The sequence below is a fragment of the Cynoglossus semilaevis genome, chromosome 8 (genome assembly GCF_000523025.1).
Source record: "Cynoglossus semilaevis isolate Cse_v1.0 chromosome 8, Cse_v1.0, whole genome shotgun sequence".
Taxonomy (NCBI): Eukaryota; Metazoa; Chordata; class Actinopteri; order Pleuronectiformes; family Cynoglossidae; genus Cynoglossus; species Cynoglossus semilaevis.
Genome location: NC_024314.1, coordinates 22,783,669 through 22,797,875, shown reverse-complemented (window position 1 = coordinate 22,797,875; position 14,207 = coordinate 22,783,669). Strand labels below are relative to the sequence as shown.

At 39.3% G+C, this 14,207-nt stretch overlaps 3 protein-coding genes and 1 long non-coding RNA gene across 8 annotated transcripts in view; 1 reads left to right on the top strand and 3 right to left on the bottom strand.

Annotated features, from left to right (window-relative positions):
* Positions 1–853, bottom strand: part of smo (smoothened, frizzled class receptor) — a 6,126-nt gene extending 5,273 nt beyond the window's left edge. The window contains exon 1 of one of the 2 annotated variants that reach the window (XM_008315729.3): positions 592–853. In XM_008315729.3, coding sequence (XP_008313951.2) covers positions 592–853 — 262 coding nt within the window. Of the gene's footprint in view, positions 1–121; positions 539–591 lie in introns of those variants that run through there. The other variant, XM_017033943.2, reaches the window with a different exon arrangement.
* Positions 854–5,074: 4,221 nt separating this feature from the next.
* On the bottom strand, positions 5,075–11,370 carry tspan33a (tetraspanin 33a). The gene is made up of 8 exons (XM_008315697.3): positions 11,051–11,370; positions 8,383–8,440; positions 7,986–8,113; positions 7,713–7,787; positions 7,503–7,598; positions 6,773–6,901; positions 6,419–6,580; positions 5,075–5,430 (listed from the first exon to the last, which is right to left on the bottom strand). Exons 1-8 carry the CDS (start codon positions 11,153–11,155, stop codon positions 5,329–5,331), a joined length of 855 nt encoding a protein of 284 aa, XP_008313919.1. The 5' UTR covers positions 11,156–11,370; the 3' UTR covers positions 5,075–5,328.
* A 798-nt stretch (positions 11,371–12,168) lies between these two features.
* LOC103382786 (zinc finger protein 660-like) overlaps positions 12,169–14,207 on the top strand; it is a 3,966-nt gene continuing 1,927 nt past the window's right edge. Inside the window, exons 1-6 of one of the 3 annotated variants that reach the window (XM_008315698.3) lie at positions 12,169–12,309; positions 12,445–12,647; positions 13,138–13,245; positions 13,386–13,481; positions 13,623–13,733; positions 13,953–14,073. In XM_008315698.3, coding sequence (XP_008313920.2) covers positions 12,291–12,309; positions 12,445–12,647; positions 13,138–13,245; positions 13,386–13,481; positions 13,623–13,733; positions 13,953–14,073 — 658 coding nt within the window. In that variant the 5' untranslated portion in view covers positions 12,169–12,290. Of the gene's footprint in view, positions 12,310–12,444; positions 12,711–13,137; positions 13,246–13,385; positions 13,482–13,622; positions 13,734–13,952; positions 14,122–14,207 lie in introns of those variants that run through there. The other 2 variants (XM_025057521.1, XM_025057522.1) reach the window with 2 other exon arrangements.
* Positions 12,474–14,048, bottom strand: LOC112487313 (uncharacterized). 2 transcript variants are annotated; one of them, XR_003050295.1, is made up of 4 exons: positions 13,908–14,048; positions 13,752–13,770; positions 13,117–13,197; positions 12,474–12,606 (listed from the first exon to the last, which is right to left on the bottom strand). It is a non-coding gene; the product is annotated as an uncharacterized LOC112487313 (long non-coding RNA). The 2 variants fall into 2 exon arrangements; XR_003050296.1 differs by lacking the exon at positions 13,117–13,197 and having other exon boundaries at positions 12,478–12,606.

The window sequence follows — 14,207 nt, the reverse complement described above, 5'->3', positions numbered from 1 at the left end:
ACTAGGAGTTGTTTCTGTTATTACTAGTATATAACTCATGCCATAGAACAATAACTGGATTCAAACTCCCACTCTTGGACAGTATATCGAGTCACACAGGTCTACAAATAGTTGTAAATACCTTATAGCATATAGCATTAGCACATCAGACCTCTTCCATCGAGTGTGTCGGTCTGCTGTCACTCTCTGACAGGTAGTTAAGGTGATAAAGTCCTGTTAACGAATACCTGCTCCCTGTAATTCGGTGAAACTCTTCTATTGTTTCCTCACTAACACCTTCAGGGAATTGTTTTTGTTTCCCTTTAAAGCCTTCATTTCCTCTCAGGCCTTTCTCACCACCATCAGCCCAGGTACTTAAGACTCTCCATCACAGCCCATTATCACAACAATTAACATTATTAACGCACCGAAGCCAAGAAAGCGTTCCTTTTCTGAATGAGCCTCGACTATGACATGTTTACTCAGTTTTATGGACGCTAGATGTCAACGAAACCCACATTCTGGCTTTGTTTTTAATCGTGATGGGTTGTTTTTAAATATACAATGTAATAACGCGTCTTTATTTCCTTTACTGACACCATAACATCTTACCGGACCACATGGTCAACTTCTCAAAAGCTTCTTCTTGGGTGCTGGAGTCCTCGGCCAGGACCAGGGAGGTGTGTGTGTACGGTAAAGGCGATCCCAGGCACGAGTTGTATTTAAGAACCTCACAAGTTGTCGTTTTCTTGCATTTGTCCTCAAACATTGTCCCGTTATGAGACAACATTGCCCCGCAGCCTGAGAGCCAGGCAGCCAGGACGCACAGCAGCCAGTAAAATCCAACAATGGGACTCCGACTGTGGGAAGACATCTTGGAAAACTATGGGGAACTTTTTGCGAGGATTAAAAAAGCGATCTTTTTGTGAATACTAATTCATTAAATCGTTTTCAAAAACGAGGGTTTCTTCATTGGACTGTGGATGAGTTTCCAAACGCGGCATGTTTGGAGATAAATCTGCGCTTCGAAGTTTCCTCTCAGCCAACTTTTTTATGCTGCGCTTTCCCTGCGATCCTTGCAGAATCCGCTCGGAACCCATTCATCATCCAAACTTCCCCCCAAAACAGGAATAACGGCTCAAAAGGAGCACTCAAAAAATTGAAAAAAGAGAAAGGATGGGTTCAAATAAAGATCTGGATATGTGTAAAGAAGACGACAAGGTCGAGGAAAAACTTGTGGATTCTCCCTCCCCCCACTCCCAAAAAACTTGCCATGAAAAAGTCTGGATCTCTGTAACCAGAGCTCCGCAGCTCACATGCGCCACCCACTTTCCTCCGACACAGCGCCCCTCTTTTTTATGATGGTGAAAAGTAAGATGATAAAATCTCCTGCGTCTGTCCTGCTGTCCAGAAGTCTGATTTGACTGCTCTAGAATGGTCAGTAACTGGTTTCTGCTGTGTCTGTTAAGTGTGTGTGCGTACGTGTGTGTATGTGTGTGTGTGTGTTCTCTGACTCTGGTATGCACATGGTCGGGCAGAGCCAAAGCAACAAAACCTCCCCTCCCATCCCCCTCTGCCAGGGGAAGAATGTGTGTAAAGACAGACCCTCACCCGTGAAAAAACGGCCTCATCTCCAGTAGGACCCACACACACACACACACACACACCGCTCCCTTCAAAACAACCAGAGACAGACCCCCATCTGAAACGTTCAGCCAAACATGAGGAGATGTTGCTGCTGCTGCTGGACAGTGAAGAGAAGCACGTCCACAGTCAGTCAACTCCAGTGTACTGAAGTAGATTTCAGGCAGTATTTTAAAATACACAGAAATACTGTGTATCTGTTTCTATCTTCATAATGTTACGAATATTGTTATTAATAATCTGTAGTAAATAAACAAGAGTTTTCTAAAAAAAAAAGAAATATAAAAGAATACTTTGTTTTGGCATACTCATACTACTGAGAATACTACAGATGTCATACTATATACATATATTGCAATAGAATACTCATTAATAGTAATATAAATACTAATACCTTTGCAAGGAAGTCTAACAAGGCATGTATCGGTAGCTTAGAAAACTATGGTTATAAAATATTTAATTAAAGGAGAAAAAACAATGACTTTGCAAATTGTGAAGTAAAGTCAACTATATTTGTTTGTTCAGAGGAAAAAATATTAAAAAAAAAAAAAGCAGAAGTCAAAGCGAAGGAATGTGCCAGAAACATCTGATAACAGTTCAGGCAAGATAGCAAAAATACATCAATTAAGAAAAAAAAAAAGTAATATGTTGATGGTTAAAAACACATGGATAACAGATAGCATAAGTAGCAATAGACTAGAGAGAAAATTCAAACAAGTTTGGACGTTTAAATTAAGCAAAGAAGAAACAACCTGTTCCAATCCTACAGCCAGTAAAGTAAAACATATCTTCAAAGTTTACTACTAGGATGTTTAATGTACCTCAGTGCTACGTGTGTACTGTACTGTATACATGTACAGTATGTGAGGGACAGAGGGAGGGACCAGTGTCCTCTGGGACTGTGTCCATGGACTCGGCCTTCGCCTGTCTGTTTAAGGCAGCTGCAGGAATCTGCACCAAAATGACAGCCATTAAAATCACAATACACAGTACTCATACTGTATACCATTATGTTTATGACAAAAACAAACACTTCAGAGAACCAGTCAGATCTGGTTCCTCTCAGGTCAAACCTCCGACGTGGCTCTGCTGTTGTCACTTGTGGCTGTAGAAGCTTTGATTCTCTGCCTGCAGTTACGCCGAAAAACGGGGTTGTTGTTCAACTCCCTCCTCTGACCTCCACTCTTCTGAGTGAGTCTGAGTCTGGGCCTCCTTAAAACCAAGCAGCAACATGGCCGCCTGAGTGAGTCAGAGGCAAAACCCCAGGACCACACACAGAGCAAAAGACCCGGGGCCAACACACACACACACACACACACACCACGAGAGGCTGCTCCTTAACTATAAACTGTGGTTTGCACTGTCACTTTTCCACTGCGCTTTGTTGTTTTTACTAAACTAAAACATGTAACACCTCCAAAAACAGCTGCTGATTCTGCTACAGGGGGCGACGGTGAGCTGTATGGGCTGATAGCAGATGATCCTCAATATAAACATGAAATGTCATGTTTAAATTATGGACTGTTTTACACACGGTGTGGACTTTCTGCTCCCAGATTACAGACATCAGGTTTCAATCAGGTTTTTTTTTTTTTTTTTGCTGGACAGAATGACTGGGGATGAAGGGAATGGGTGGAGATGAGAGGTCACAATGTTTTTTTTTTTGCTTCACCACAAACACTGGAGACTTTTAGCTGCAGTTTTTCTTTGTGGAAAAGAATGTTCTCAAGCCAAATGACACCAATTTCAACAAATTACAGCTCTGAGCGCGCTGATTCTCATTTCCAGAAAATTCTAAACACTTCCTGAGAAAGCGGTAGAATCTAACACTTCTAATTTAGGATTCTTATTTAGCCATCAAAACGACACACTCAATGCTGCTTGTTTAACTTGAATGTCAAAGGAGCATCCACCCAGGACTGTTGTGCTGAGGACAGGAATTAGCTCACCATTGTGTTGAACTTTGCTGAGAAAACCTTAAGCGCACAAAATTGCAATGGATAAAAACAGCTAACAATTCAGACGTGTTCGTTACCAATCAAGATTAATATATATACTGTATACATATAGTTTATATATGTATATACACATATACAAACTATATATGTATATACTGTACATTGGTACTGTATATATACAGTATATACATATATAGTTTGTATATGTGTATATACATATATAATCAGCTAAATATATCGCTCTCATGACAACACAGCTTGCTAGAACAGGGGTGTCAAACATATGGCCCGCTGACGGGTTCAATCTGGCCCGCTTGATGAATTTTGAAAGTTAAAAAAATGCCCAACCACATCTTGCCAAATTATACTTAATTAAATATTAGTATTTTTTTAATAAACTTCTACAGATTTGCATGAAAACAAAGAACAAACATGGACACCGATCTAACCAGGCTTTATGTGGACCCATGAACCAAAATGAGTTTGACAGCCCTGTCCTAGAATGAGTTTCGAGCAGCATGATACCAGGTTTTACAAACAATCTGTAAAGTGTAGCAACATAAAGGGTTAAAGTACTTAATGACCTGTGTACAGTCCAGGTATTTCTCCAGGTAAAATGGTTTAGTAGATAAAGAGAATCAGACAATAGAGATAATGTTTAAATTTGTTTTATACAATTGTAATAAGAAAAGTATTATAAGTGGTAAACTCGGCTCCATTGACAGTTTTTTGGATAGTGATGCAACTATACATTTGAAATAGATGTGCTTTTGACACAAGCTTTTGGGTTAGTCACTAAAACAACACACAGATTCTTTCCAAGAGAGATAAATGTCATCATAAAACCAGACCAAACACAGTCAGACTTTGACATTTGGTCTTGTTTAAGATGACGAGCGCAGAGGGTGAAATGACGTTTAGTGCCTAGTAAATCTTCAGACACTGTCTGTTCACTGGCCTGTGGTGCAGTGACTGCATCAACAAGCAATTCAGGCGTGCATACAAACACTTTTCAGTTGTGGAAAACCTGGGAGTTCCCATCACCTCTGTATTTTACTTTCATAAGCAAATACAAAAAAAACCCCCAAAACAGAACAATGTGCAAAAAACCACTTTCATAAGCAAATACAAAAAACCCCAAAACAGAACAATGTGCAAAAAAAAAAAAAAAGATTCCATACAAACCACAAGATATGAACATGATATCAACTGTGTGGTTTGGCCAATGCTAAGATTGTGAGATCAAAACTTCTGCAGCCCTGCAGCTGTGCGGTGTGCAGGCATTTCATCAGAGACTGCTGGTAATACTGTACTACACAAACATCTGTGAAAATATAGATGATAAAAACGATATATTTTTTTTGTTCCTCTTACATTTTCCCTGTGCTGTATTTAGAATAAAGACTTAATTTGTACAAAATACAATTATAAAACTCAAATAATAACCATATAATAGACATCACACCCTTATCTTTATATTCATAATTTTTTTAAAAAACTTTTAAAAAAAACTAGTCACCTGTTCACCCATCATTACAAACATCTACTCCAAATCTCGTTTATAAAGTGGTAAATGTAAATTCATCTTCCAATGAAATGTTTCCTAGCTGAAATTCTGACCTCTGTCCACTCGATGGCGACAGAGTGCTGGTTATTGAAATAGGAGCAACAATTGTATAAACGGTTCTACCCATCCTCCTCTAGTCACTTTTAACGTGTACATGACTGGTGTGTGGGGTGGCCTGGGTCAGCTCCACGGGTCTGATCGGTGTTTGAGGTTGTAGTTCTGGAGTTCGATCTGATCTTTGATCTGATTGATCAGAATCTGAGACAGGAGGATACCAACCAGCTGCGGAGAAGGAACAGAAGCTCTTATTAGGGAAGGAAAATAACGACAATGAGATGCTAGAGGATTTTTTGGGCTCGTCAACATTCACTCAAAATTCAAGACTAATTTCATGGAAAATGATCTGAAAAGAGAGAAAAACTGCGAAGTAGACACGTGATAGTTATTATATTATTTACGTATATATTAACCCTTGTGAAATATGGCAAAAATGAAACTAGTTTATCTGTATGTACAGGTAATTTCTTGCAACACCCTGTATGTATCTGTTATAAAATTAATTTTTAATTTATTTTTTTAGTATTTTTTTTCTTAGTCTAGAAAATACTTATTTTATCACAGAAATAAGGAAAATATTGGAAATTTAAATTTTTTATATACAGCAAAACCCCGCGATAGTGCGAAATACCCGCAATACAAGTATACATTTAAAATACTAAAAAAGGGCGTGACATCCGAACGGCGATACAGCGGGGGGCGACTGTACTTTTACTATTTATAATGTTATTGTTATATAGGTATTTTGATAGAATTCTAAGATAATAGTTGATGTTTCTACTGGTTATGGAATAAGTCACAATTTTCTATTCTATTCTATGCTGTCTATACTATTTCACATTTTATTTTTCTCATCTGCAATTGATTATCCATCCATCCATCCATCCATTTTCATCCGCTTATCCGTTACCGGGTCGCGGGGGCAGCAGTCGCCACCCAAATCACATTGCACCGTACCAAACCTTCCTGCGGGTGGTGAGTCCACTGGAAGGTACCAACCGCCCTAACCGGGATTCGAACTTGCCCAGGAGGTGAACCCTGGGGTTCCACACCAATGACAGAGACATTGCCTCTGGGCCAAAGCGCCACTTGCAATTGATTAATGAATTACAAACATTATGGACAGCTGCAGCTCCAGTTTGAACAGTCTCGATGCCACAGCACCACACAGTGGTCAGACTAAGACTCCAACGTTTCTAAGCTCTACTGGTACCTGTGGTATAGCCAGTCCCAGAGCAATCCCTCCCAGCAGGAACAAGTTGCTGTGAATCCAGTTGACCAGTTTGTCTATGCAGCCGTTGGTGTAGATCTGATCTCCAGCTATTACGTATTCCAAGTCCTGCGCTCCCTGTCCACACATGGTGTTGATCACCGTCTGCACACATGAACAGCTGCTGATTAAACGTACCATACGAAACAACAGAACACACGTAGAATACACATACAGTACATTATTATCTGTTTTTATTTTATTTTATGTAAAGTGTCCTTGAGTGACCTGAAAGGCGCTTTTTAAATAAAATTTATTATTATTATTACATGTACGTTATTAGAACACATGGTCCACCTTGTCTTTGGATATGATACAACAAGAGAAGGGAACAGAGCAGCGTTCTCTGCTCGGATTCTTCTCGGTACAGTTGAAGTACATGTTCCGGGACCAGTCGGTGTATGTCACACCCCCGCAGCAGCCAAACTGAAGAGACAAACAGATGTTAGAGAGAAAAAAAACCCATTTGTTCAGACCACAGTGACCCTGATATTTGACTAAACCAGACGTAGGCAAACTTTTGACTTGTGGGACACAATTATTATAAAATTGAACGGGGGGAGGAGGGGGGGTGAGTCAGGCGCAGATATATGGAGTGTTCGTGTGAACTAAGGTACATGACATGTAATAATCATGCATAAAGGCTGCAATGCTAAAATCATTTTCTATGTCATCTATAGGGGAAATGTGGGTATTGCAGGGAAAATGCAGAAGTATAATGATAATATAAATAAATTATATAATTTGGAAAAGTTTTGCGGACCGGATTAAAAAGCCGAATGGGCCGCATCCGGCCCCCGGGCTTTAGTTTGCCCATGCCTGAACTAAGCCATAGGTGCCCACACTTCTTTTTTTTATTTTATTAAATAACACAAGGAGCAGTACAAATCCAAACAAAAGACTCTTCTCCTGCCCTGCTGTTGGGTAATAACAGTGTTTAAAAAAGAAGTCATGGGCCACTTACTTAAACACGAGCCATGAAGAGCCCCCGGGGCGGGACTTGAACATACATGGACTGAACACTTACCTCCATTTGACCAAAATCAATCAGGTTTTGCAGGTCCATGTCATCTCTGTAGTGAACAATGGCGTTGTTGATCATCTCAGTCACTTTACTCCGGGCCTGACGTGAGTAGAAAAATACGTATAAAATAAGTATTGTAAAAAAAAAAACAAAGCAGTTTCATTATATAAACAGAGTTCTTCGGAAGAATTTCATTGTTTATGTTTTCATTACTGTGTCCGAGAAGATGAAGCCCAGGATTCCTGCCACGAGCTGGAGCAGGAAGATGATAGTGAGGAAGATACAGAACTGGGTGGGACGACATGGACACCACAGAGAGACACTATTAGACTTCATGTCTCCATATAAACAAAAAAAAGATCAACTAATAAAAATCTGCTGTTTCTCATTACCACCTCAGCTACTGGAGAAAAACATGAAAAAAAAACCAAAGCTCATCTGAAGTGTGTCTCTGTGCAGAGGCGTACGAAGGAACAGCTGACTTACGACCTGCAGCAGACAGATGTTTTCTCGCAGGGAGCCCACGCAGCCACAGAAGGTGATGATGAACATGAGGACCCCAACCACCATCAGCATCATAGCTGGGTCCACTGACAGACAGGCCAGGGCTGCCTCTAGACAGGAAGTGAGCCAGGAAATGAGGTTTTAATTTTCTTAGATGAAGAAAACCAACAGAGCCACATGACTGAATAATTATAATAGAATTAATAATAATAACTTTTATAGTTTTTACTATTATAGGGGACCCTGTCCCCTATTTTGGGAACCACTTTTGTAATTTTATTTCTTTTCCCATGTTACATTTACATGTTGCATTTACTTGCTTTTTACGGTTTTTCAAACATAAAAAGGTCAAACTCCAGGAGTATTAAAGATGACTTACCAGCATGTTTCATCATGCGAGCGTACACGCCGATGGACAACATGACAAAGGAGATTATCTGAGGAGGGCAAGGCATAGAAAAATATTTTTACACACACACTGTGTCCAAATCTTTTACCAATAAGGCAGAGTGAATGAAAAGCAGACACACTTCAAACATCAGAGACGGCAAAAAGGCTTCTCTATGTTCGTACTTGTCAAGGGAGTGGCTTTGAGGTTCACCACAAAGGAAGGAGAGACTGAGAGGAAGTGAAGGTTTGAGGAAGGCAGCACAGGTAGAGCGAAAGGTTGTTTCTTCAAATCACTCTCAGGTGTAAAAGAGGTGACCATAGAAATGAAGTGTAGAACAGAAGACTCTGGCAGCAGTCTGTGGTGTTTTTTGTTTTTAAATAAAGACGTTTTCACCGGGCACCTCTCTCTGCACGTCTCCACAGAAGAATAGAGGGCCCTCACAAATCCCCTTCCCAGCCTGAATTAAATGGATCCAATTACCACAGGCTCTCATGGTGGTGGGAGGACAGAGTTTTCCTGTCTACACTGTACTGTTTTATATTCTGCAGGTGTCGTCATGCTCAAACCCCCCTCCAAAAAAAAAAAAAAAAAAAATCATAAATGTCAAAATCACATGCTGGGTGAAATAATAATAATAAAAAATTAGAATACAGTCCGTAAAGTTAATAGGTGTCATTCACGGGCAGCGTAGCTCAGAAGCACAAACAAGCAGGAAGCGTAGGTGTAATACCGAGCTCAGAGTAGCCAGAGGCAACAGAAATGACAACAACACATTCCACAATGACGAGCTTCAAGTTTTTACACAGCCTGATCTTGTACGTGTCGACAGGCTAGGCACACTACGTCAAAACAGCAGACGGTTTTACAGTACACTAAAATATAACGTTAAACATCCGCCCATAAACCCCCCGGATCTTCACTGAACTTCATTTAAAACACTAATTCCTACAAAGTTGATATGGAAAAAATTCACAAATCTGCATTTGGCCCAGCTCATAAATTAAAGAATATTGATATTTACACAAATGTGTCCTTATGTGTCTCCCACGCAAGAGCTCCGTGCCCCGAGGGTCTGCACCCCCCATATTTGGAACCAGTGTTACAGACCAAGGTGTGAAAAGGTTTTTGATAATTAAAATCTGACTGAGCTACAAATTAGATCCTACAATGGCAACAAAAAAAAATTTAATCTTTATTTTTGTGATTCCTGGAAATCGATTTTAAAACGATTTGAAAGTAACATTTTGAAAATTTACATTTAACATTTTTTACAGAACAGAGCTGTAGCGTTACAGCTAAACAAAGCAGTGCAGCTCGGTGACATATTCAGCCTGACGATTACGTAGTTCATCGCAGCTTCATTACTAAGTAAAAATATACTTTTATTCCTCTTTTGAGAAGTTTTAACAGCATCACAGTCATAGCTGACAGACATGTGTAGATGTTTCAGCTCCCGCTGCAGGCTGGATCTTTCTATTAAATCTGTGAAAGGAAAGCAGCTTCGGTTACGGCCCCCGGGGAACCCATGCTGTAACTCATCAGCTGGGACTTTCTGCTTTGTTTACGGCCCACTCACTGAACTGGTTTATGCGTTCAGTCAACCTGGTTAAACACAGTCAACTGGGAAAAAATAAAATAAAATCCAGCTTCCTTTTTTGTGCTGCATTCACTGATTGCTCTGGTTTTTAGTTACCCTACGTGATAACCAGTGTGAAACCACTGTCACTGCCAACGATCATACAGCAAACACCTGGTGTGTGTGTGTCTACTGTTAACAGCTCTATCTCGGTTACATTGTCAACCAAGTCAAACAACAAGTGAAAGTGGATGTCGTTATGTGTGTTTGTTTGTGTGTGCGCACGTGTCTGGACTTTTGGCTTGTTTTTACACAAACATTGACTTTCTGGTCCATCAGTCGTTGGTTGGACCAAAGGTTTGTCCAAATGAGACAGAACCTCATTTCTGGGACTTAAAGTTAAATGTAATAGTTTGGTTAACTTGTACTTTTCAGTTGGTATTGACGAGAACACATATTAAAAAAAATTGTATCAGGAAATTCCTAGATTTGTTTTAAATAAAAGTTTGTTTAAGTTTTGTTATTCCTAAAATATTTAAGGTTAAAAGGAATTAATAATTGGAAAAGAACCATGTCACCGTGGGATTCGACAACTGTTTATTTGAGCCCTGGTATTAAAGTCAACTATTTGAAAGTTGTTTTTTTTTTATGGAAAACTGATCAGGGTTTTTTTTATTTTTTTTATGGAAAACTGATCAGGGTTCCAACAGACGTAGCTGTGCAGATCTGTGTTCGCTGCATCTGCCAGCAGCCCGAATCTGGATTTCACACTGTGGTGGAAGGAACATGAGTAGGAAACGCAGGAAGAATAAGTCACAGTAACACTATCTCATTGCTGACATTGCCTGAATAACTCAAGGATACACAGTTAATGGCCGAGTGTGTGAATTTCTTATTTGTGTTGCTGGTTAACCAAAATTAAACCTCAATGTTAAGCTGGAATGACTGGGGTTAGTGAGAAACACGAATGATTAACCTGCCCATAAGGAAAAGTAAATACATGTCAGCACGGTGAAGTCTCGGTCAAGTTTCTCTGAAAAGCACGTTTAAAAAATAAAATAAATAACAGCGCATACTCACCCAAAATAGGAAATTAAATATGAAGAGCAGATACTTGACAACGGGACTGACAAACGAGAAGTCCTCATCATATCCAGGTGTTTCTCTGCGCCGTCCTCCTCCCATGGCGACCACTCTCCCTGCGTCTCCACCAAGGTTTACGCACAAACACGAGATCTTTGTACGGAAACATTTTTCAAAAAGCAAAGGCAAACAGTGGGCGACATGATTAAGAAAGAAAAAACAAAACAAAACAAAACAACAACTATCAGTTACGGAGCGGCTTTTAAGGAAACTGCCTGCAGCAGTGTCTGGTACAGTCTGACTGACTGACTGCCTGCCTGACTGGCTGGGCGTGTGTTAAAGAAGGGTGTGTTTTACTGTTTTAACTTCTTTACCACTCTTTATAAGTTGTGATAATGCCATTATCAGTATCAGTTAGTATTTCGTTTTTCAACGAAAAATATACACATTTTAACATCTATCTAACATGAATGTTGTTACTTACCTTGGGAGGATTTTGCCCAATTCAAGACTAACTTCACTGTAACCTGTTTTGTTATTTATTTATTAGTCAAGACAGTTATTTCTGTCTGGTTTTGAGCAGGAATTATTTATCTACTGTATGGGCAACTTGGGGAAAAACTGTTTCTGCTATTAAATATTTTTTCATGGTTTAAAATATTCAACAATACAACCCACTTGGCTACATTCTAAGTACCTAAGTATAATACATGTAAAATTAAGTAAACAAAATATACAACTATATGATATTTGATACATTTCGTAGCTTAGAAATAATGCCGACAGGTTATATTGTTTTCATGACTTTTGAAAAACTTTTAATAAGGCTTTATTTGACCAATGGAGATTGTGTTTGATTTGCTGACGTTCACAGTAGATTCGTATATTTTCACTTCGAATGTATACGTGATTGCGCCATCTAGCGACACACATTGGTGTTTAGGTAAATGGAATTCTCTCGAACAAAGATTTTACGTGTGTGAATCAGACAAAAATTCTGTTTTAAATTGCGTTATTTTTAACCGATAAAACCCCTTTCGCCTATCTTTTAAATCACTGAAACGCTCTCCGATTTTTCACCTGTCTGCGACGTTTGACGTTTATTCTGAAGGAAGTCATTGTCGAGAAAAACCATAACATCCGCTGGAGCCGGAAGTGAAAAATCATATTTCCCGTTTAGGTTAAATGACTCCCGGAGTTGTCCTGTCTTGGTTGCTTTGACATTTTAACCCACCAGATGGCTTGGGAAAGCAAAGGTTGGTCCGTTTAATTATATATATTTTTAATTATTTCAACGATGTCATATACTGCATTTGGGATACAGTGAGACCTCGGTCTTTTGCTTTGAACACGTAAATATGTATATATACATTTTTCACTTTCTGGTGCAGGTTGCACTCTTCCCCCGTCCTCCTTACCTCTCCTGGTTCCTCCTGTGAGGCTCATGTCAGCATTTCTGTGGCAGATCGTGCATCAGCACAATGTTTTGCAGTATGACAAGCTGGTAGACTTCATCAGTCTGGTGACCGAGGTCGTTCCAGAGATCCTGAGTCCTGGACAGAGAGCTCAGCTGATACTTGGTCTGAGAGGAAGGGTGAGGAACTAATCTGACCTCCGTGTCACTTCTACGATATGGGTGTGACAAAAATTGTTGCAGGTATTCATTAAGTTAGAAAATGAAGTGCAAACTATAAAAATGCAAATGCATGTTAATATGCGGAATATAGACAGCTGAATCGTGATTTCTAAAGTAAGTAGTATGTTAATATGCGGAATATAGATAGCTGAATCGTGATTTCTAAAGTAAGTAATTTAGCTTTTAGCTTTAGTACACATTAACTACTGCCACAAAGGTTATAGGGACATTCAATTACAATTAACCAAAAGCCATTTATCATTGTTGTGAAAATGCAATAATAATAATAATATTAATAAAACATATACATTTCAGAGGCTACAACGAGTAGGGTTTCCTCCTATATAAAATCTCCCTTAAACTCATTATAAAATAATAGCAGTGCAATAATTCATTGATGTTTAATTGTTTTCATTGTTTAAATTACCAGTCTCCTCTTTTTTTGCAGTTAGTCCTGGAGCTGTGTCGCGGTGATGGTGTTGGCAACTTACAGAGTATCCAGAGCCACCTGGATAAAATCCACAACTGCAGTTCTGAACTGAGCTCCAATGCCCAGGTAGTGGAATATTTTAAGAAACCCACTGATTTTTTTAAATAAAATATTGTCCCACAGAGTTGGATTTACAACTGATTTGTGTTAAAAATAAAAATCAATTCAGTCTGAATTACATTTTTTTCTCTTTAAATTCTTGATAGAGCATGAGTGATGTTCTGAAGACTTCATACACTAATTTTGCCAGCCTGGTCCAAACCCTTCTGTATGTTCCTTTTGAAAAGGACTACTTCTTTCAGGTGAGTTTTTAAACATTAGGGAAGTACTAATTTAATCGTATTATTACCATCAAAATCTTCACCCTTAGCAACAAGTTAGTGGGGAGAAGAAGATTCACTGTGTTTTACTTCCAATAATATATTCTTTTTTTTGGTCTGTAGGAGGTTTTTCCTGTAAATTATGGCTCTGACTACGACCAACGACTGGAGCAGATGGTGTCTGTGTTTCTGACCAGGCTGGAGCAGCTGCTGCCGATACCTGACCTGTCACAGGTGCTTTATGGCACACACCTGCAATCTGTTGAAGATACTAAAACAAAAACAACAATTTGGAGAAGACATACATATTCAGATTTTTAACGAGAATTTAAACAGATCATTTTCTCCAAAAGTCCAACACAAACACATTATGTTTAAAATCATCACAGTTGTTTTTTTTTTTTTTACCTTCCTCTATGTCGGTTTTATGTCCTCTTTTTTATGTCGTCTCAGACGTCCGCCTGGCTCACAGAAATGACGTCCGTGGCAGAGGATTTGGGACAAAACTTGTCTGAACCTTTTGCTCTGAAGTCTCTGCTCCTTCACCACAGACAGCTGGGCACGATTGGCACAGGTGGGTTCAACAGACGGCTCCACGCCGGGAGTGTTCAGACAGAAGGATGTAATTACATCTGGTTTTCTTTTTCACAGAAAATGTGCTTTGCAAATAAAAAAAAGGTGCAAAAATTGTAGATTTTCAAAACAAAA